The 23,375-nt window shown below is 23.6% G+C and overlaps 1 protein-coding gene across 5 annotated transcripts in view; it reads left to right on the forward strand.

Annotated features, from left to right (window-relative positions):
* Nucleotides 1–23,375, forward strand: part of LOC122510812 (multidrug resistance protein homolog 49-like) — a 122,001-nt gene that overhangs the window by 86,563 nt on the left and 12,063 nt on the right. For all 5 annotated transcript variants that reach the window (XM_043625718.1, XM_043625720.1, XM_043625717.1 and 2 more), the window contains 6 exons: nucleotides 2,761–3,009; nucleotides 8,350–8,553; nucleotides 14,646–14,997; nucleotides 15,547–15,777; nucleotides 19,287–20,236; nucleotides 20,456–20,857. In XM_043625718.1, coding sequence (XP_043481653.1) covers nucleotides 2,761–3,009; nucleotides 8,350–8,553; nucleotides 14,646–14,997; nucleotides 15,547–15,777; nucleotides 19,287–20,236; nucleotides 20,456–20,857 — 2,388 coding nt within the window. The remainder of the gene's footprint in view (nucleotides 1–2,760; nucleotides 3,010–8,349; nucleotides 8,554–14,645; nucleotides 14,998–15,546; nucleotides 15,778–19,286; nucleotides 20,237–20,455; nucleotides 20,858–23,375) is intronic.

Genomic DNA, 23,375 nt, shown 5'->3' on the forward strand with positions numbered 1-23,375 from the left:
GTTTGTGTTTTTTTTTATTTCACATATTTTTATTTCTTTAAAATTCTCTTTAATTTATTTTTATTTCTCTGAAAAAAAATTCAATTATCAAGAATTAAAAAATTAATCTTTCCAAGAATTCAATTATTTTTTAAAGTAAAATCTTTCTCAGGAATACAATTATTTTTAATACAACTTGAATAAATACCTCGAAGCAATTCAATTATTTTCTAAAATTTTATTAAAATTCCGGGAAAAATTCAATTATTTACAAAAAAGGGTTAAAAAATTTTAAAAAATAAATTTTCAATGACAATTATTAATAAACATTATAATTTAAAAAACTTGAAGAGATACAAGTACTTTTAAAAATTTTAATAATATTTTTCAAAAAAATTCAATTATTCTCAAAAATTTTGATAAAATGTTTTATAGGTTTTTAATTATTTTCATAAACAATAACATTCTTGTCAAGAATTCAATTATTTTCAATAAATAATAATATTCTTCGTAAAAAAAACGGGCAAAGTTTTAAATTATTTTATAAAATTTTATTAAAATTCCGGGAAGAATTCAATTATTTTTAAAAAATGGTTTAAAAATAAAAAAAAAGAAATTTTTGATGACAATTATTAATAAACATGATAATTTAAAAAACTTGAAGCAATACAATTATTTTTAAAAATTTTTCAAAAAAACTCAATTATTTTAAAAAATGATAAGATGTTTTATAAGTTTTCAATTATATTTTCATAAGTATTAAAATTCTTCGCAAGAATTTAATTATTTTCAATAAATAATAATAATATTTTTCGTGAAGAAACGGGCAAAGTTTAAAAATTCTTTTCAAAATTTTATTAAAATTCCGGGAAGAATTCAATTATTTTCAAAAAATGGGTAAAAAATTTTTAAAACGGAGTCTTTAATGATAATTATTAATAAACATGATAATTTAAAAAAATAGAAAAGATACAATTATTTTTTAAAATTTTTTTATAAATTTTCAAAAAAATTCAATTTTTCTTAAAAATTTTGATAAAATGTTTTATAAATTTTCAATTATATTTTCATAAGTATTAAAATTCTTCGCAAGAATTCAATTACTTTCAATAAATAATAATATTGTTCTTAAAAATTCAATTATTTTTAAAAATTGTAAGAAAATTTCTCAAAAGAATTCAATTATTTTCAAAAAATGGTTTATAACATTCGATAATAAAAATTTTTTAATTACAATTATTAACAAAAATGATTATTTTGAAAGCTTGAAAGAAATTCTTTTTAAAATCAATTACTTTCAATAAATAATAATATTCTTTGTAAAGAAACGAGCAAAGTTTTAAATTATTTTCAAAATTTTGTTAAAATTCCGGGAAGAATTCAATTATTTTCAAAAAATGGTTAAAAAATTAAAAAAGACGGAATTTTTGATGACAATTATTAATAAACATGATAATTTGAAAAAGTTGAAGAAATACATTTATTTTTTTAAATTTTAATGAAATTTTTTAAATAAATTCAATTATTCTCAAAAATTGTGATAAAATGTTTTATAAGTTTTCAATTATATTTTCAAAATAATTGAATTCTTCACAAGAATTCAATTATTTTCAATAAATAATAATATTTTTCTTAAAAATTCAATTAATTTTGAAAAAATAGTAATAAAATTTTTCAAAAATATTCCATTATTTTCAAAAAATTGGTTATAAAATGCAATAATAAAATTTTTTAATTACAATTATTAACAAAAAATAATTTTGTTAAAAGCTTGAAAGAAATTCTTTTTAAAATCAATTACTTTCAATATTTTCAATTAAGATTATTAAAAAAACATATTCTAAATTTTAAAGATATTCTTCAAGACAATTTTTTCAAAAAAATTATTAAATTCTTTGTTAGAATTCAATTATTATTTATAAACAATAAAATTCTTTTTGCGGGAAATCAATTATTTTAAAAAATTGTAATAATATTTCTCGAAAAAATTCAATAATTTTCAAAAATTTTGATAAAATGTTTTCAGAAGTTTTCAATTATTTTTGTAAATAACAAATTTTTTGAAAGAATTAAATTCGGTTCAAAAATTTAAATAAAATTGTGGAAAAAAATTATTTTCCAAAAATGTAAAATTCAAATAATAAACATTTTTAATTACAATTGTATTAAAAACTTGAAAGAACAATAAAATTCAATTACTTTCCTAGTTTTCAATTAAAATTATTGTAACTACTATTATTTAAAAAAATTCAAAGCACAAAAAAATTTACTTATTTTCAGAACAGTTTTTATAAGATTTCTAGAAAAAATCCAATTCTTTTCAACAATTGTGATAAAATTCTTCGCAAGAATTAAATAACTTTCATAAATAATTAAACTTATTCGGAGGAATTCAATTATTTTAATATAATTTCAATAAAATTTCTTTTTCAATTCAATTATTTCTAAAAATTTCAATAAAATTTCTTGAAAGAATTCAATTATTTTTATTCAAAAAAATTTTGATCAAATTTCGTTTTTGTTTCTTTTATTATTTCTCTCTAAATTTTAATTTATTAAAAATGTTTACTAATTTTAATCAGTGACTGACTTTTTGCTTTTTGATTTGTAAATTTTACTAATAAAATAAGTATAGAAATTACCTTCAAATAATTTTTTTTAAGTATATAAATAATTTTTTAATTCTTAGTATACACAATATTCACCTTATTCTTTAAAATAACTAATAAAATTGCAATAAAAATATTTATCATTAATTAATATGAATGTTGTTTTTTTTAGGTACTGGATCGTGTACCGACAATTGACAGTCTAAGTAAAGAGGGTCAAAAATTGAGAATGGTAAATGGAGAGATTGAATTCAAGGACGTACACTTTCGATATCCTGCTAGAAAAGATGTCAAAGTACTTCAGGGTTTGAATCTCAAGATCAAACACGGTGAAACCGTCGCTCTCGTTGGTGGTTCAGGATGTGGAAAATCTACGTGCCTTCAACTCATTCAGAGACTTTACGATCCTCTTCAGGGACAGGTTAGTTTCAAACTTTTCAGGAATAACTTAACTTTTTTTTTCAAGACATTCCAATTTTTTTCTCCTTCCCATCAGGTATACTTACTTTCTCATTCGAAAATAAACGAAACAAGTAAATTAAAATATTACTTTAAACAATTACATTAAAATAAATTAATATATTACATTAAAATATTTAAAAAATATTTAATTAACAGTTAAATTAAAATATTTAAACCGAGAAAATAAATTTCTTTGAAATATCAAATCTATTTTAATGCTGGAAATTTCCTATTTTTTCAATTTTTTAAAATTATTTTTGTGAATTCAACTAATTTCAAAAAATTTTAATTACGATTTTTCAAAAACCTCAGTTTTTAGAATTTCTAAATTAAATTTTTCAAATTTCGTTAAATTTTTATTTAATAAATTTTTGAATACTTATTTAAAAATTTTAACATTAAGTTAACAGTAGTAAAAGTCAGCGTTAGTCAGACATGCAAAACTCTCTCTGTTTTACTCATAGAATTCAGTAGAAAAAGCTTATTTCAATCAGACAGTTCTCTTATATTATTCATGTTTTTATTTTCATTCCCTTTTTCCACTACTGTATTCCCTCAATTATTACACTTTCAGTTCTACTGATTTATTTAAAATTCCCTAGTGCTTATACTCTTCAATATTTTCCTTCTTTCATTTTTATTTAAAACCCCTCTCACTGTTATTAAAAAGTACAAAGGCCTCTTCCAAGAGAGGAAGTTTCTTTCTTGCCAACCGAAACTAATAGGAAAAATTCAACAAAAAAAAAAAACAATTTTTTTACCCTCATTGAAAGAAGAATATTTAATTAGATAAATCAGATTAAAAAAAAATCTTTTTTCTCCAAAATTGCACAAAATTAAATTTTAAAAAATTGTTTTTTAAAGGGGCTTCAAAATTAAAGTAATTCTCATAAAAGTAATTTTTCTATTTTTAATTAGATCTATAGTTTAATTATTTAAAAAAATTATTTTTACTTTTTTTTCTAAAAAATTTGTTTTTACTTTTTGGTTTTAAAAAATTGAATAAATCGAATGAAAACAATTTTTTGCAACATAGTTTCTCTGCATTAAAAAGTTGCAGGTTTTAATTTAATATTCTGAAAAATTTGTGTGTCGTAAACTTGAAATAATAAAATTTAAAAACAAAAAAAAAAATCTTTTCTTGGTGAAATAAAATAAACGAATTGGAAAATTTTCGAAAAAAAGAAGAAAATTTATCTTCCATTTAATATAAGAGAAAAATAAGAAAATGATAATTGTAACTTATCGCATACAGTATCAAAAGTGGGTCTATAGAAATAAAGGGGGTGCCGAGAAGGGCTCTAAGGGACGAGGGGAGGGGGGGGGGAGGATTGAAACTCGTAAAATAATTATTCCTTATGGATCATAAAAAGGCCGTTGAATAAAGAGTTCTCTCTCTCTCTCTCTCTCTCTCTCTATGCGCACGTGGGTTTAAGCGACTGCTATTCGTTGAATGTCCACCATAATTTCTCTCAAGATAAAAGTGTCGCTTGGTTATTCATGACGTTGCTCTTCGATATTAACTTTCCGCTCGTAACGCTTAGAATGCTCAGATATCTACAACCATGAATATCTATGCAACCCTCATACCCCCCTCCTCTCTTATTCTCTAGCGTTTCACATGCGTTTTTCTTTTTTCTTTTCTCCTTTTTTCCTTTTTCTATTCTCATTCACTCTCATAAAACATATCAATGGAATTGAAACGATAAAAACTCAGTCACGATGAATCGAAAACAGATTTCAATGTAATCTCCAAAATTCTTCACGATCTTTAGGAATTGAATTATCACCCCTCCCCCTCCCTTTCTTCACCCACTTAACTCACTTTTCCAAATTTTAACACATTTTTCGAAAATAATTTTATTTTTTAAGTTATATTCAAATTATTTTTTTTTCTTTTCGTTGAATTATTATTTATTGAATTATTTCGATTATTAGTGTCTGATTAATTAAAAATTTATAATAACCTATAGTTATTAAACAATTATATATTTTAATTACGTAATTATACTTTTAATTAAGTTCCTATAAGAAAGTAAATAAGAAAAAATTTTTTTAAGTGAATTTATGGATGTGAGGAGCCTACTAGGAACTTGTTACACTTGTTACTTACTTCTGTCTGACTGAAACTCGTCTTTACTACTGTCAATATTTGTAATAGCTTCTGTCTGGCTAAAATTTGCCTCTACTACTGTGAAACTTTAAGGGAAACGGGTGGGTCTGACCAAACTTTTACATCTACTACTTTTTACGAATATACAGTCTGACAACAATAAAGTCTTCTCTACTGAATCGACAGCAACTTTACAGAAATTCTATTTCTCTTCAATAAAATAATTTCTACTGAATCTACAAATATTTTTATTCGACATTTCTTTGTCTGACCACTAACGGACTTTTACTACTTAATCTACAAATTATTTATTCGAATTTTTTATGTCTGACCATTAACGGACTTTTACTACTTAATCTACAAATGTATTTAAACGAATTCTCTTTGTCTGACTATTAACTGACTTTTACTACTGAATTCCTAAAAATATATATTTAAACAAATTTTCTATGTTTGACTATTAACAGACTATTACTACTGAATCTAGAAACTCTCTAAATTTTAATTCTCTGAACTTTAAAATATTTTGCAGCGAATACTAAAAATGTTAATTAAATTAAAAATTAATCTAAATTTATGATATCAATTTTATCCAATTTAGAATCAATTTGATGCTTTCAAGAAAATTTTGTTAGCAAAAATATTTACTAATTTAAATGTAACGTTTTGCTTTTGAATTAGTAAATTTGACTTTTACTACAAATTTAAAAAACTGGGTGAATTCGGAAAAAATATTTATAAAAAAAATAGGGAAAGGAAGCAAAGGAAAGTAATTCTTTGAACTTAAAAATCTCACTACAATATTAACTATATTGTATTTCCCTTTCGTCTGTTCGTATATGACTATTACTACTTATTTGTCTGACTCTAAATGCCTAAATGGATTTTTACTATTAATTTGGAAGAAATTAACAAATTAGAAAAATAAGGATCACTAGACAGTAACTTTTCGATACAGAGTCACTTTACTATTTATCATATTATTTTTTTCTTTTGTCTGACTATAAACGGACTGTTACTACTGATTTTATATTTTATATTTATTATTTATTTTAACCATTATTTTTATATTATTTTCTTATTTTACAAAATTTATTTAAACGAATTTTCCATGTCTGACTATTGACCGACTTTTACTACTGATTTGGATATTTTTCAAATTTCGAAAAAGATCTTCGAAAGCAGTGGAAAAATAATTAATAGAAAGAAGTTTATTTCTGTAAAGAACTCACTTTACTAGATTTATAATGTTATATTTCCTTCTGTCTGACCATAAATGACTATTACTACTAATTTTAAAAAATTGGTAAATTAGGAAAAGATATTTATAAAAAAAATTAGGGAAAAAAAGAACGGAAAGCAATTTTTTGAACTAAAAAATCTACTACTTAAACTATTATATTTCTTTTTGACTGCTTTTAAATCATACTTTTACAGAGTTTCTACAAATCAGGGAAAACCTGGAAATTATGTAAATAAAATAAAATTTATGAATTTTAATAATTTTTAAAAATTACAATTATAACTCTTCCTGAATTTAATTATTTTCTATAATTTTCAACTAAACTTCATCTCTGAATCAATTTGCCAAAAGTTCTTCTAGAATTCAATTATTTAAATACATAAAATAAATTTTTTATAATAATTGTGACTCTTCATAGTTTTTTCTTATTAAGGTATAATATTTTTAAAAAAATTATAATAAAGAAATTCTTACAATTATTTTTTTTTAAATATTTAAAAATAATTTTTGAACGATAATCGTTTTTCAATTTTGAAAAATTTACAAACAATTAAAATTTGGTAAAATCTTTTAAAAATAAATGAATTTTTGATAGGAAATAAAAATTATCAAATTTTTGAAGAATATTAATTATAAACAGGACCATGATTTCTCAAAAATTTTAATAAGTCCAAAAGGTAAATTTTGAATCCTAAAGAATATTATTACAAAACAATTCTAATAATTAGTTTTTAAAAATATTTTATAATTTTTCGAAAATAATTGTATTTCTTAAAAGAATTTTTGTATAATTTAAAAAAACTAATTAATTTTTTGATGAATTATAGGTAATTAAAATTTTTGAATATAATTGTTTTCTCCAAAATGATAAAAATAATTTTAAAATGTTATTATTTTTGGAAATATGTCATTGAGAATATTAAAAATATTGAATTTTAAAAAATTAGAAGCTAATTTAGATTTTTAAATTTACCTTTAAAGATTTTTCATTAAAATTTTTGATAATTCAATTATTTTCAAAATTTGCAATTACATTTCTTAAAAAGTTGATTTTCAAAAATTGTAACAAAATACTTGAATTAAATTAATAATTTTCAATTAAATTTTACAAAATTTTAACTATTCAAAAACAATTTTTGAAAGATTTGTTTATTTTTTGCATTATAAAAATCAAAATAAGTTGCAGTTTTTTACTAAAAATTGTGGTATTTTGTTGCAATTTTAGAAGAAAAGTCGAAAAAGTCTCAATTTTCTTAATTTACCTGACAAAAAATTTTTTTCATGACATTTACCTGACTTAACTGACAAAAATTTTGTTTTAATCTGTCATCGAAATTTTATCATTTATCACCTGGAAATCATGGAATTTTATAAGGAGAAATTTGTAGAAACCCTGATTTTACTACTGATTTCACTGACTTTAATGGATTTTTACTATTGATTTGAAAGAAATTAACAAAATAGAAAAGAATGAGGAGTCAAAGAAAGTAATTTTTTTACTACAGAATTACTTAACTATTTATATTATTATATTTTCTTTTGTCTGACTATAAATGACTTTTACTACTGATTTCACTGACTCTTAATTAATTGTTACTATTGATTTGAAAAAAATTAATAAAATGGAAAAAAATGAGAAGCCAAAGAAAGTAATTTTTTTAAACTTCAGAATCACTTTACTATTTATATTATTATATTTTTTTTGTCTGACTATAAATGACGTTTACTACTGATTTGACTGACTCTTAATGGACTTTTACTTTTGATTTGAAAATAATGTACAAAATGGAAAAAAATGAGGAGCCAAAGAAAGTAATTTTTTTACCACAGAATCACTTTACTATTTATATTATTATATTTTATTTGTGTCTGACAATAAATGACTTTTACTACTGATTTATGTAAATTTTCTAAAGAAATAATTTTTTTCTCTATTCTTGCAGGTATTTATTGACGGTGTCGATATCGGAAAAATGAATGTAAAATGGCTTCGTTCGCATATTGGTGTTGTCGGTCAGGAACCAGTTCTTTTTGACACGACGATACGCGAGAACATCCGTTACGGAAATGACAGTGTTACCGAGGAGGAGATGATTAAAGCCGCGAAGGAAGCAAACGCGCACGACTTCATCAGTAAACTGCCAGAGGTGAGTTTTCTCTCTTTCTCTCTCTCTCTCTGTCTCTCTCACTCTCTCTCTCGATCATTTTGCACGCCTCATTTTCTCTTTTGCTTCTCTATATATATAAAATATAGCAGAGAGAACTTGTAACGAGAACTTTTCATAAAATAAGCATACAAAGACTATTTTAAAGTGAATTGATGGGGAAGCGGCGGAAACATTTGAAATTAAATTAAACTCATCCTCTCAATATACTCTCTCTCTCACTCTTTGCACTTTGAGGAGGGAAAAGTTTCAAGAGTAAAATTCCTTCGAAAGTTTGATGAACCATCCATAACTTTCGGTACAAAGAACAGTAAGGTCCCTTGATGTTTTATCGAATTTATTTTATTTTATTTATTTCCTCCTCTTTTCATTTTTTTTCTTTTTTATTAATTACAAACCCTACCCTCTTATAAACAAGGGTATAAAAATATTTCAAAGCTTTTTAAATATGGAAAAATTTCTATTTATTTTAGTATTTTTGTATAGCAATTGGAATAAAAACTGAAATTGTATTTAGTTGTTAAAATTGCATCTTTAGAGCGTTCTCGATTAAAAAAATTTTTTTTTAAATAAATATAAAAAAAATTGTTTAAACAATTTAGCAAAAAATAAAAAAATAAATAAATAACCGTTTCAGAATACCGTTGCAGATTGTCCTCTTAATATTGTCTTTAGACTAAAATAGTATCATACCTTTGGCGCAAAATGACAAATTTCTGAAAATTATATTTACCCAGTGGCTTAGTGAAATATGAATCTCTTGTTGACATAAATTACGAAATGTTTGTTGACGTATTTTACTATGTTTGCACTGGATTCAAACGCGACTTCTCCAACACCTGGGGCTTGAATAAGCTTGATGGAATTAGATAATGATATTCCAGTTATACGATCTATTGAATCATCTCCATTATCTATTGCAATTACCAAATATAATTGTTTCTCTACAATCGTGAGTCTCGACCGCATCGAGAATCAACATACTATCAATCAATATCGAAATATTTTCAAATTTTAAAAAGAATTTTACAATTTCAAAAAAAATTGGTTTCAATTTTCAAAAATTTTTTTAAAAGGTTTGAAATATAATATTTTACAATAATAACACCTGAAAAATACATTTTGTTCAATAATTTTTACAATAAGAATTTATACACATTCGGAATGTCTGACTATTCTTGACTTCTACTACTTAAAACAAAATTCAGTCTTGTAAATAAAAAATTCTGCCGGAATTTAAATTAAATTTAAATTTTTTCTATTTCTGACAATAATTTATTTTAAATAACTTAATTTTATTAAAGTACTGTCGTAATGTTATTACTTATAAATCGCCGAAATTCAATTATATTCATAGAAATTTTTATAATAATCATTGTAAAATTCAATTATTCTCATAAATAACAATATTCATCACAAGCATTTAATTATTTCTAAAATTAATAAAATTCTTCGCAGAAATTCAATTATTTTTTAAGAATCCAAAAAAAAATTGTCGTCAATATTTCAATTATCTTTAAATATAATTAAATAGCAAAATTCTTTGACAAAATTCAATTATTTTCAGGAATTTTAATAAAATTCATTGCAAAATTCAATTGTTTTCATAAATAATAGTATTTGTCACAAGAATTCAATTATTCTTAAAAGTAATAAAATTCATAACAAAATTTCAATTATTTTCAAACATTTTTCTTAATTAAATGATTTTTAATATTCAACTATTTTAATAAAATTTCTGAAAAGAATTCAATTATTTAAAAACAATTTTGACAAAGTTCTAAACAAATATTCAATTATCTTTTAAAATAATGAAAATTTCACAGGAATTTAATTATTAAAAATAGAATTTTTCATACATTTTTTCGAAAAATATTAATTGTAAACTTTTTTTTTATAAAATTCTTCGCAATAATTCAATTATTTTCATAAATAATAAAACTGATTGCAGATTTTTAATTATTTTTAATACAATTTTAATCCAATTCCTAAAAAAATGTAATTATTAATAAAAAATTTATTAAAATTCCGATTCGTCGAAAAATTCAATTATTTAAAAATTTGTTAATAAAATTCTACATAAGAATTAAATATTAAGAAACATTCATTCATTTATTCAATAAATTATTTTCATTTGTATTTAAATAATTGAATTCTCGTAGAAGTTTCTAATAAAAATTTATTTAAAAATTATTTAATTTAATAAAGTTTTAGATTTAACTTTGTCGAAGTTACTCACAATTGCAATTTTTAGAAATAATTGAATTTTGTAAAGGTTTCAAGTAAAAATTTTTAAAAATTTGAATTTTTCATACTTTTAATTAAAAATGCTATGGAACTAATTTTTTTCAAAAAAATTATTTCAAATAATAATCGCAATTTTTTAAAATTATTTCAAGTTTTTATTTTCTAATGTATATTTAATTGAAGTATTTCCGAATAATCAAAATTTCGTAAAACTGAATTGTAAACAAATGAATTTGAAAATCCACAATAGAATAACTTTATCATAAATTATTAGAATTTTATTTAAAAATTTTAGAAAATAATAATTGAATTGAAATTTAATAATAATGATTAAAAAAGAAGTTAAGTTATTGATATGTTCGAATAGTTTTACAATTAACTTGAACATTTAACTTTGAATATAGTTAGCACAATATTTATTTAGAGTAAAAAAGTTAAATTTACAGAAATTGTCTGGCTAACGGCGACTTTTACTACTGTAGAAAGTGGAAGCTCGGTGTGAACTTCTGTAAAAGTTACAGGCAGTTTCTCTGACTATGAGTTTCATTCACTGAAATTATTATTTGTTTCAAACTATAAAGCATAGTAAATTATAATACGTCTGATTTTGACTGACTTGTACTACTGGTAACAAACTTTTGAGAATTTATACAACTTCATAGCCTGGTTAAAACTTGGTTATACTACATTTACAAAATTTACAGATATTTTCTGCTTAAAAAGCACTTTTGCTACTACTCTGAACGAGTGGAACTTGTTACACTTGTTACTTACTTCTGTCTGACTAAAACTCGTATTTACTACTGTCAACATTTGTAATAGCTTCTGTCTGGCTAAAATTTGCCTCTACTACTGTGAAACTTTAAAGGAAACGGGTGGGTCTGACCAAACTTTTACATCTACTACTTTTTACGAATATACAGTCTGACTACAATAAAGTCTTCTCTACTGAATCGACAGCAACTTTACAGAAATTCTATTTCTCTTTAATAAAATAATTTCTACTGAATCTACAAATATTTTTATTCGACATTTCTATGTCTGACCACTAACGGACTTTTACTACTTAATCTATAAATTATTTAATCGAATTTTTTATGTCTGACCATTAACGGACTTTAACTACTTAATCTACAAATGTATTTAATCGAATTTTCTATGTCTGACTATTAACTGACTTTTACTACTGAATTTCTACAAATATATATTTAAAGAAATTTTCTATGTTTCACTATTAACAGACTATTACTACTGAATCTACAATTATATTTAAACCAACTTTATGTCCGACTTTCTTTGTTTCAAAGAAATTATTAAGGAATTAGAAAGTACGAATAAGAAAAATAGTAAACGAAAAAAAAGAAAAATGCAAAAAAGAAAGATAGAAAAAAAAGAAAAAAATTATGAAAATAAAAATTAAAAAAAGATAAAAGTAAAAAAATTATCAAGATGAATGAAGAAAGAAGAAAAATTATTGGAAAGAAAAAAGAAAAAAATGAAGAAAAATGAAGAAAGAAATAAATACGAAAAATAATTAACAAGAAGAAAATTAAAGACAAAAATTAATTATTCTAATTATTTAAGAAAATGCAATTTATTAGGATAGGAGTATAAACGTAAAAAGGCTAAACAGAAAAACATTTTGGAGAGCACACACACACACACACACAAACTCAGAGGAGCGAATGAATGAACGTCCTCTCTCCTGGAATCGTACGAGAGAATTATCTCGTTCGCGCCATGCTCATTCGTAATCGCACGGTAGAGAGATAGGGATTCTGTGCACAACTACGGGCTATCAGGTCGTCAATTGTCCGAATTGCTTTCGAGCGATTTGCGGTTAGAAACTCGCGGAGGCAGGCGCGCGCCCATTCGAAAGTGGAATGGGCATTTTAATTAACGCACCATCTATATTCCCAAAGAGAAAATTACATCGACGCCGATGAATAGCATTGATAAAGAACAGACACAGCCATCAAAAGAAAATTCAAACAAAAACCAAATTTATTCCAATTTATTCTCCATTTCATCGCGCTCTCGTTGCAACAAAAAAAAAAAGAGAAAAAAAGGAAAGGAAAGGAAAGGAAAAAAAACTACTGGAATATCAAGAAACCACGATATTATCTCTTTTTTACGCTCTCGATATATATTCGTCGAGAGAGACTCAAAATTGAAACTTCATCCGTTTGTGTAATATCTTGTGTTATTTTATTTTTACATATTTCTATTCGAATCATTTGCTCCTTTTTTTAATATTCTGGATTTAATTTATTTATTACATATTATTATTATATTTATTTATTTATATCTTCGTTCTTTTTTAATTTTACTTCCTCATTCTTTTTTTCTTTTTGTATTTTCTTTCTTTTCTTTTTTTCCTTCGTTTCTTGCTTTTTCCTTTTTCTTCTTTTTCCATTTTCTATTTAATTTTTCTTCTTTCCTTTTTTCTTATTCCTCTTTTTCCATTTTCTATTTTTCTTTCTTTTTTTCTTATTCCTCTTTTTCTATTTTTTATTTTCTTTCCTTCCTTTTTTTCATATTGTTCTTTCTTCTTCTGTTTCTTTTTTCTTCTTTTTTATTTTCTTAATTATTTTTTCCCAGTTTTCTTTTATTCCTTTTTTTATTGCCTTCTTTTTCATTTTTTACTTTTTATTTTTTTTCTGTTCTTCCTTCTTCCTTCCTTCCTTCTATTTATAAAAAATGATTGTTATTTATAGTAAATAATATTTTTTTTTATAATAAATAATAATTGTTATTTATAGTAAATAATAATTTTCTTTATGGTAAATAATAATTTTCTTTATAGTAAATAATAATTTTCTTTATAGTAAATAATAATTTTCTTTACAGTAAATAATAATTTTTTTTACAGTAAATAATAATTTTCTTTACAGTAAATAATAATAATCAATCCTAATTGGTAAATGTAAGAAACTATCGATAAGCAGTCAATTTGTAAATTATTCGAGAAAATCGACCTATTTACGAATTATAAAGCGACTTGTTGAGAGAGGTGGGGAGGGGGGGAGTTGGAAACTATATTAATATGAAATTCACAATCGGTTATAAATGTAACTGCAATGAGCATCATGTGTTTGAATCAAGAATAGTAATTCAGATATTGTATCGTTCTATTCTGGTCAAAATTCTCAGGATTCCTTCCGATCCCTTTGTTAAATTCTCAGAGGTATAACTGTAATGTACAATGGCTATTGTTTCCGGCAGGATTGGAACTGTTAAATATCTATTGAAGCGCGAAGAGCCAGTATTGTCAATAGACAATGGACAATTTTTTCCCTATTAATTTCTCTCCTCAAAATTGCAATAATAATTAATCGATTTTCATAGCATTTTTTTTTTAATTTTTTATTTATTTTAGTAATAATAATTTTTATATTTATTTATCATAATTATTTATTTCTCTATTTATCATTATTTTTTTATTTATCATTACTTTCTTTATTTTTTTATCATTACTTTTTTATTTATTTATCATTATTATTTATCGACTTTATTAAAAACAAATTTTTTATTATCAACATTTGTACACTCAGAAAAAAGATACACACCCAGAGAAAAATTTTATTTAAACCAAATATAATTTTATTTGAGTTAAATAAAAATATATTTGGTAATTATTATTATTATTATTATTATTATTATTATTATTCTTATTATTATTATTATTAAATTATTATTTACGTTTTAAATAGAAAATTTATTCGACACCAAATTTCTCAAACCAAATTATACTATTATAATTATACAATTCTACTTTGAAAAAAATATAATTAGTAACAATATTATTTTTTTGTTTATTTTTTCAGGGCTACGAAAGTCAAGTGGGTGAAAGAGGTTCACAATTATCAGGAGGTCAAAAGCAAAGAATAGCAATAGCACGTGCACTGGTCCGCAAACCGGGAATTTTGCTTTTGGATGAAGCGACATCGGCTTTGGATTTGCATAGCGAGGCTACTGTTCAACGTGCTCTGGATGCTGCGGCCAAAGGACGCACAACTGTCGTCGTCACTCACAGACTCTCCACAATCACCAATGCCGATAGAATTGTCTTCATCAAGGAGGGACAAGTCGTCGAAATGGGCACTCACGAGGAACTCATGATTCTTGGCAAACATTACTATGGCCTTGTCTCCGCCGACGCTTCAGCCATCGCTAAAGGTAAGACATTTCTTTGACTGAAAAAAATTACACACTTCTTTTGAAATGTGTTTTTCCATGAAAGGAAAAAGTAAAATCAGTATTCGTAAATAAAAAAACAATAAATGAAAGAGAAAAAGTAAAGTTAAATAAATGAAAATTAGATTAGTTAGAAATAGTAAAAACATAAATTAAAAATCGAAATAGTAAAAAAATAAAATAAAAATTACTTTCGTTCAGAATTTCTATAAAAATTCTGAACGAAAGTTCAGAATTTCTTTATAAAGATATTAATAAAATTAATAATTTATAAAAAGAAAATAATTCTGAAATTAATGTCAACTATTGTACAGTATTATATGCTGTAATTATTGCTTATAATTTTTTTTTCAACTCTGGAACATTTCATGAGTTAGAAAAAAAATAGAGACATTTTTTTGCACTCATTTCTTTTAAAATTGACTTTTTTTTTGTATAAATCGGGAGCTCTTTGTGGAGCTTAATAGCAAAAAGTAAAGGGGGAAATTTTGAGCTCATAATTTATGATATTATTTTTGTTATTGTTCTCAGCTAAAGCAACAGCATCAGCTGCAAAAACTGTCACTGCCACCAAACCTGTGAAGCCGAAACCCCCATTAAAGAAACAATTTTCAACACTATCGATGCACTCTCATCGTTTGTCTTTAGCTGGCGGATCAGATACATCAGAGATTCAATTAGAGGAACATGAAAAGCCGTATGATGCACCTCTGATGAGAATATTCAACCTAAACAGACCTGAATGGATTTACAATGTGATTGGTGAGTTTTTCATAAAACATTTTTTTTCATTTTTCCTTTATTTTTCTCATTTTTGAGCTAAGTCTGTTTGCAAAATAGCAAACATATTGTGCGAAGATAACAAAAATTATTTTGAGTACAAAAATTATTTTGAGTACAAAAATTATTAGTAGTACACTCCGCGAAAAGAATCCAGACACTTAATAAGACGTTTGAATATTTTTCATGGCGTATTTTGTTGTCAACGTTGCTTTTTTGTCTCCCCTTCGACGTCTCATGAATGACTGTGGAAACAAACATTCATCCCTTCCAGGCAGATATAATGCGTTACTGCAAAACAAATTATACGACTTAATTAGATAAGGGGGAAAAGTGTGAATAAATAATTGTTCACAAAATTTAAATTACACAAAAGGGTTATAGGGGTTTATTACTTTGCCAAATTTCTGAGGCGAGATAATTGCTTCCTTATTATTATTACAATAGTGCCAGTCAAAACTTGTCTCGACAGGAAATTTTCAAAATATCTTCTTCCACTTTTAATTATTTAATATTTATCATTGCTATATACAGGGTGTCTATTAAAATTTAATTAAATAAATAATAATTAAAACTTGCTACTTTGTTACTGTAACTTCTTCAAAAATTATTTTCATCATTACGATTATTCATTACTAGAATTTTCCACTAACATTCTTTTTTAAATCAATTTTTTTAAAATAATTTTGAAAAAGTTCTTTGAGAATTTTCAAATTTTTTTTTACAATTTAATTTTATAAAATTTTGATTATTCAGACAGTCCTCAATTAAATGTATTAGAAATTAAAAACTTTAAATAATTAAAAAAAATTCCATTAAACTTTATGAAAAAAAATTAATTCTACAGAATTCTGCATTAAAAGTATGAAAAGTTCAAATTTTCAGAGATTTTAATTTAAAACCTTTTGAAAATTCAATTATTTCTAAAAATCCACGCTATGCTTTCAAAATTAAATTATAATCTAAAATTTTAACTAAAACTTATTTTTAAATCAATATTTATTAGAAAATTCTACGAGAAATCAATTATTTAACTACAAAAAAAATATTTTATTAAATAATTAAATGTTTCTTAAAATTGAATTTTCATATAAAGAATTTTATCAACAAAATTTTTAAATAATTTAAATCTTTTGACAAATTTTCATAAAATTTTTAAGAATAATTTCATTTTTCGAGAAATTTGATGAAAATTGTATTAAAAATAATTGAAATTCTGCCAAGAATTTTATTATAATTTTTGAAAAAAATTGATTTTCGGAGAGGAAGTTTATTTTTTTTATAGATAATTGAAATTTTGACTAGAATTTTTGTAAATTTCTTAACATAATTAAATTTCTGTGAAGAATTAGAATACTTTTGAAAATAATTGAATTCCTGAGACGAATTTTATTAAAATATCTTTTTAAATAATTGAATTCTTTTCTGAAATTTTATTGAAATAGTAGACATTGAAAATAATTAAGTTTTGACAAATTTTTGAAATTAATTAAATTTCTACGTAGAATTTTATGAAAATTATTATTATTATTTTTTGAAGAAATTTAATTAAAAATGTTTTGAAAATAATACTTAAATTTTTTATTTTTATTTTTTTTTATGAAGATAATTGAATTTTTAAAAAGAATTTTATTAAAATTTTTTAAAATAATTGAAATTTTCAAAAGAATTTTAATTTTTATGAAGATAATTGAATTTTTAGGTGGAATTTTATTAAATTTTTTGAAAATAATTGAAATCCTCATAAGAATTTTATTATTTGAGATAATAATTGAAATGTTCAAAAGAATTTTTCTTTTTATGAAGATAATTGAATTTCGGAGAAGAATTTTATTAAAATTTTTTATATAATTGGAATCTTTAAAAGAATTTTACTTTTTATGAAGATAATTGAATTTTTAGGAAGAATTTTATTTAAATTCTTGAAAATAATTGAAATCCTCAGAAGAATTTTATTATTTAAGAGAATAAATGAAATCTTCAAAAGAATTTTTCTTTTTATGAAGATAATTGAATTTTTAGGAAGAATATTATTTAAATTTTTGAAAATAATTGAAATCCTCAGAAGAATTTTATTATTTAAGAAAATAATTGGAATCTTCAAAAGAATTTTTCTTTTTATGAAGGTAATTGAATTTTTAAGAAGAATTTTATTTATACTTTTGAAAATAATTGAAATACTTTGAAAAATGTTGTTATTTATGAAAACAATTGAAATCTTTAAAAAAAATTTGTTTATGAAGATAATTTAATTCTAGCTTAGAATTTTATTAAAATTTTTGAAAATAATTGAATTTTGAAGAGGAATTTTATTTTTTATATAGATAATTGCAATTTTCACGAAAATTTTTGTAAATTTTTGGAACATAATTGAATTTTTGCGAAGAATTATAATACTTTTGAAAATAATTGAAATCCTCATAAGAATTTTATTATTTGAGATAATAATTGAAATGTTCAAAAGAATTTTTCTTTTTATGAAGATAATTGAACTTTTCGGAAGAATTTTATTAAAATTTTTTAATATAATTGGAATCTTTAAAAGAATTTTACTTTTTATGGAGATAATTGAATTTTTAGGAAGAATTTTATTAAAATTTTTGAAAATAATTGAAATACTTTGAAAAATGTTGTTATTTATGAAAATAATTGAAATCTTCAAAAGAATTTTTTTTATGAAGATAATTGAATTTTTAGGAAGAATTTTATTATAATTTTTAAAAATAATTGAATTTTGAAGAGGAATTTTTTTTTTATACAGATAATTGAAATTTTGACGACAATTTTTGTAAATTTTTGGAACATAATTGAATTTCTGCGAAGAATTATAATACTTTTGAAAATAATTGAATTCCTGAGACGAATTTTATTAAAATATATTTTTTAATAATTGAATTCTTTTGTGAAATTTAATTGAAATAGTAGACATTGAAAATAATCGAATTTCGCAAAATTTTTGAAATTAATTAAATTTCTACGTAGAATTTTATGAAAATTATTTTGAAAAAAAATGATTGTTACTAAAGAATTTCAATATTTATGAAAATAATTCAATGTTTTGAAGAAATTTAATTAAAAATGTATTGAAAATAATACTTAAATTGTAATAAATAAATTATAGCAAAAGTTTTTAAAATAATTGAATTTCTTTGCTGAATTTTAATACAATTTTTAAGAATATAAAATGTAATTACATTTTTTGAGGAATTCTATTAAAATTGTATTAAAAATAAAAAAAAAATTCAAACTCAGCATTGAGTTTTATTATATATGAAAATAATTGAATCCCTGTAAAAAATGTTATTTATAAAAATCATTGAATAATAATTTTAAATTAAGCTTTTATTAAAAATCTTTAAAAACCAGAAAATTTTCAGAAATTTTTTTTTAAATTCCATTCGCCCAAAAGTTATAAAGCTGATTACAAAAATAACCAAGCTTCACACCTTGAGGAAGCAAAAAAAGAAATAAATTTGTGATTTTTTGTTCAGGATGCCTAGCAGCAGCCACAGTGGGCGCATCATTTCCAGCTTTCGCCGTTCTCTTCGGCGAGGTCTACGGCGTCTTCACCGAGAGGGACGAGGCAATGGTCCACTATCGAACCGTCAACTACTCAATTCTCTTCATCCTCGTGGGCATATTCACCGGGATCGGCACCTTCCTCCAAATGTACACTTTCGGCCTAGCCGGCGTTCGAATGACAACAAGAATTCGTTCAATGACATTCGCCGCAATGCTCAAGCAAGAAATGGGCTGGTATGACGAGGACACAAACAGCGTCGGTGCACTTTGCGCGAGATTATCATCGGACGCATCAGCTGTTCAGGGTGCAACTGGCAGTCGAATTGGAGCAATTCTTCAAGCCCTGTCGACATTGGTGCTTGGAATTGGAATCTCCATGTACTACACTTGGAAAATGACTCTGGTTTCGGTTGTGTCAATTCCAATGGTTCTGGGCGCTGTGTTCTTTGAGGCGCGCATCATGAGTGGTCAGGGTCTGCAGGAGAAGAGGAAAATGGAGTGCGCCACGAGAATTGCCATCGAGGCGATATCGAATATAAGAACGGTGGCGAGTTTGGGTAAAGAGGAGGCATTCCTGACGAGATATTGCGTTGAGTTGGATCATGTGGCGAGGGCAACGAGAATTAAGAATCGACTTAGGGGTCTGGTTTTCTCGTGTGGTCAAACTACGCCCTACTTTGGCTATGCTCTGAGTCTCTACTATGGAGGTTATCTGGCGGCACGCGAAGGTCTCGCCTATGAGAATGTCATCAAAGTTTCTGAGGCCTTGATTTTTGGATCTTGGATGCTTGGCCAGGCTCTTGCCTTCGCTCCCAATTTTAATACGGCGAAAATTTCGGCTGGACGAATCTTTAGACTGCTTGATCGTGTGCCGGAGATTATGACTCCACCGGAGTATGACGAGAAGGACAAGGATTGGGTAATTTTTTTTTTAATTATAGAAATTTTTTTTTATTGTAGAGAAAATACTCGAAAAAGGAATGATGGAAATTACAATTAGAGGTGTTATTAAAAAGTAGACATTCGAGTAATATCCTACACTTTAAAAATTTTTTTTTTTTCATTACAAATTTAAAGAAAAAAAAAATGGAACATGTGAAAAAGTTTTCTTTTTGCGAATGAAATTTGAATTTTACAGAAAGCGGATGGACTGATACAGTTCTCAAAAGCTGAATTCTACTATCCAACGCGGCCCGAGATGCAAATTCTCAGGGGTCTGAATTTGATTGTGAAGCCAGGTCAAATGGTAGCGCTGGTCGGTCAGAGCGGTTGCGGTAAGTCCACTTGCATTCAACTTCTGCAAAGGCTCTACGACCCGCTTACGGGAACTATAACTATGGATCGCCGTGATATATCGTCCGTCTCACTTCCCATTTTACGTCGACAACTCGGCGTTGTTGGTCAAGAGCCGGTGCTCTTTGATCGAACGATTGCCGAAAACATTGCCTACGGTGCCAATGATCGATATGTGCCAATGGACGAAATTATCGAAGCTGCGAAAAAGTCAAATATTCACAGTTTCGTCAGCTCTCTACCTTTGGTGAGTATTTTTTCATTTTTTACATAATCATATCAAATTTCAATTATTATCGATCATTCGATATTTTGACATTTCATTTTTTTTTGTATTTTTTTTCTGTTGATATAAAAGTAGTAGATAGCTTGTGAATATTTAAAAACAAATTTTTTTATTTTACCATTTTTACTAAACCGAAAAACCTTCCTTCTCACATTTTTTTATTTGCGCAATTTTAGAAAATTTTGCAATTGTTTGCAAATAATTAGAAATTGTAAGAAAATATTTGGAATTTATTAGGAAAATAATTGGAAACTACTAGGAAAATAATTGGAAATTAAAAATTAATAAGAAGCAATTAGTACGTTTTTGGGAATTATTTTTCAAAGTTAATAGCAAATAATTATAAATTATTAGCAAATTAAAAAATTATTATTCATAATTAATAGCAAATAATTAATTTTATTTATTGGGAAGTAAATTATAATTGACAAATAAAAAATTATTAGTACATTTAGAAATTATTATTGGCTATCAATAGCAAATAATTAAAAATAATCAGCAAATAATTACAAATTATTAGCAAACAATTAGTTTAGTTTAGCAAATATTTAAAAAAAAAGTGAGAAAATAATTAAAAATACCAATTAGCAAACAATTAGTATAGCAAATAATTAGTAATCATCAGAATTAGCACTTTATAGGAAAAAATTATAAATTATAAGCATATTTGTGAATAATTATAAGTAAATAATTAGAAAATTTTTAAAAATAATTAGTAATTATTATGAAACAATTAGTATTTATCAGCAAGCAATTAGCAATTAGTAGGAAATAATTCGAAATTATTAGCATAATTCTGAATAATTATTAGAAATTAATAGCAAATTATTAGAAATTTACAGCAGATAATTAGAAATTAATAACAAATAATTAGAAATTCAAATTACTATGAAAAATTAGCAATTATTAAAAAATAATTATCAAGTTAGAAACTTTAGAAAATAATTAGTAATTATCAAATAATTAGTAATTATCAAATAATTAGTAATTATTAACAAGTAATTAGAAAACATTTAGAAAAAAATTCCCAATTATTAGCATAATTAGTAATTATTAACAAGTAATTAGAAAATATTTAGCAAAAAATTCCCAATTATTAGCAAATAATTAGCAAAGAATTATAAGAAAAATTTCTTAAACGTATCACTTTAAGAGTTAATTTTGTTTTTCCAGAGAATTTTTAATTTTTCTAATTAATGAATTAAAGGCAAAAAAATGTGACAAATTTTGAATAATTTTATATTGTTTTGTACGTTCTAGAAATTTTATTTTATTTTCTAAAAAAAGTTAATGCTACTTTAGTTAAAAAAGTAAAATTTCTCCACATATTTTTGATTTGAAAATAAATTTTATTTCAATTGAATCAAAAATATATATGTTCAAATACTTTATGTTTGATTTTAAGTTAAAAGGGAATAATATAAAACGTAAAATAAAATAAACATATATGTTTTAAAAAAAATTAAATATTATTGACTGTATTTATAGCAAAGAGAGATTTCATAAAATTTGAAATAAAAAAATAAAATTTGATTTTATGCAAAAACATTACGTTTTATCAATAAGAGAATTTAGTTATTTATAGAAAGTTAATTATAAATAAAAGTAGTAATAAAAAAAATAATTTATTACTAGAAAGTTGATAGAAAAATGAGTATTAAAAAAATTATGTTCATTTACACAAAGTTAATAAAAATTCATTAACATAAAGATTTGTGGAAAGTTGATAAAAAATTATTTCGAATTTTAGAACAAAAAAAATTAAATTACTCAATGTTTTTTTCGTAATTCTGAATGAAAGAAAAGAGGCAATTTGAAATTTTGACTCGTTTGATTTTTGTATTAACTTTTTATTTAAATAAATAAATAAATATTTTGTATTAACTGTCTATTAATAAATTATTCTTTTATTTGAACTTTTTATGAATAAATGAACAGTTTTTTCTATCAACTTTTTATAAATTTTAATTTCTTTCAAAAAAAATACATTCATTTCCAAATTTTGAGTCAAAACAAAAAGTTGTCAATTTTTCGATCAAATTATTTTTATAAAGAACTTTTATAAAGAAATAAATAGTTTTTTGTTTCAACTGATTTATAAATAAATAAATTTTTATGTCAATTTTTTTTCAATATGAATAATTTACTGTTTTTGTAATTTAATATTTATTTTACACAAAATTGTTTATAAATAAATCATTTTATTAACTTTTTATAAACAAATAGTGTTTAACTGTGTCGTTAAAAAATTGTTACAAAAAATTTAATTTTTAACAACTTTTTACCAAAAAAAAAAACTTAACTTTAACTTTTTTTTTTTTTTAAATTTTTTAACGATACATTTTTAACATTTTCGCAAAAAAATTGCGAATGAATAATTTTTTAAATAACCTTTTTGAAAATAAATAACTTTCTTTGCATCAACTTTTTGATATCAAAAATAATCTTTTTGAAAATAAATAACTTTTTTGTATCAACT

Source organism: Leptopilina heterotoma, unplaced genomic scaffold, assembly GCF_015476425.1.
Source record: "Leptopilina heterotoma isolate Lh14 unplaced genomic scaffold, ASM1547642v1 Lhet_76, whole genome shotgun sequence".
NCBI lineage: Eukaryota > Metazoa > Arthropoda > Insecta > Hymenoptera > Figitidae > Leptopilina > Leptopilina heterotoma.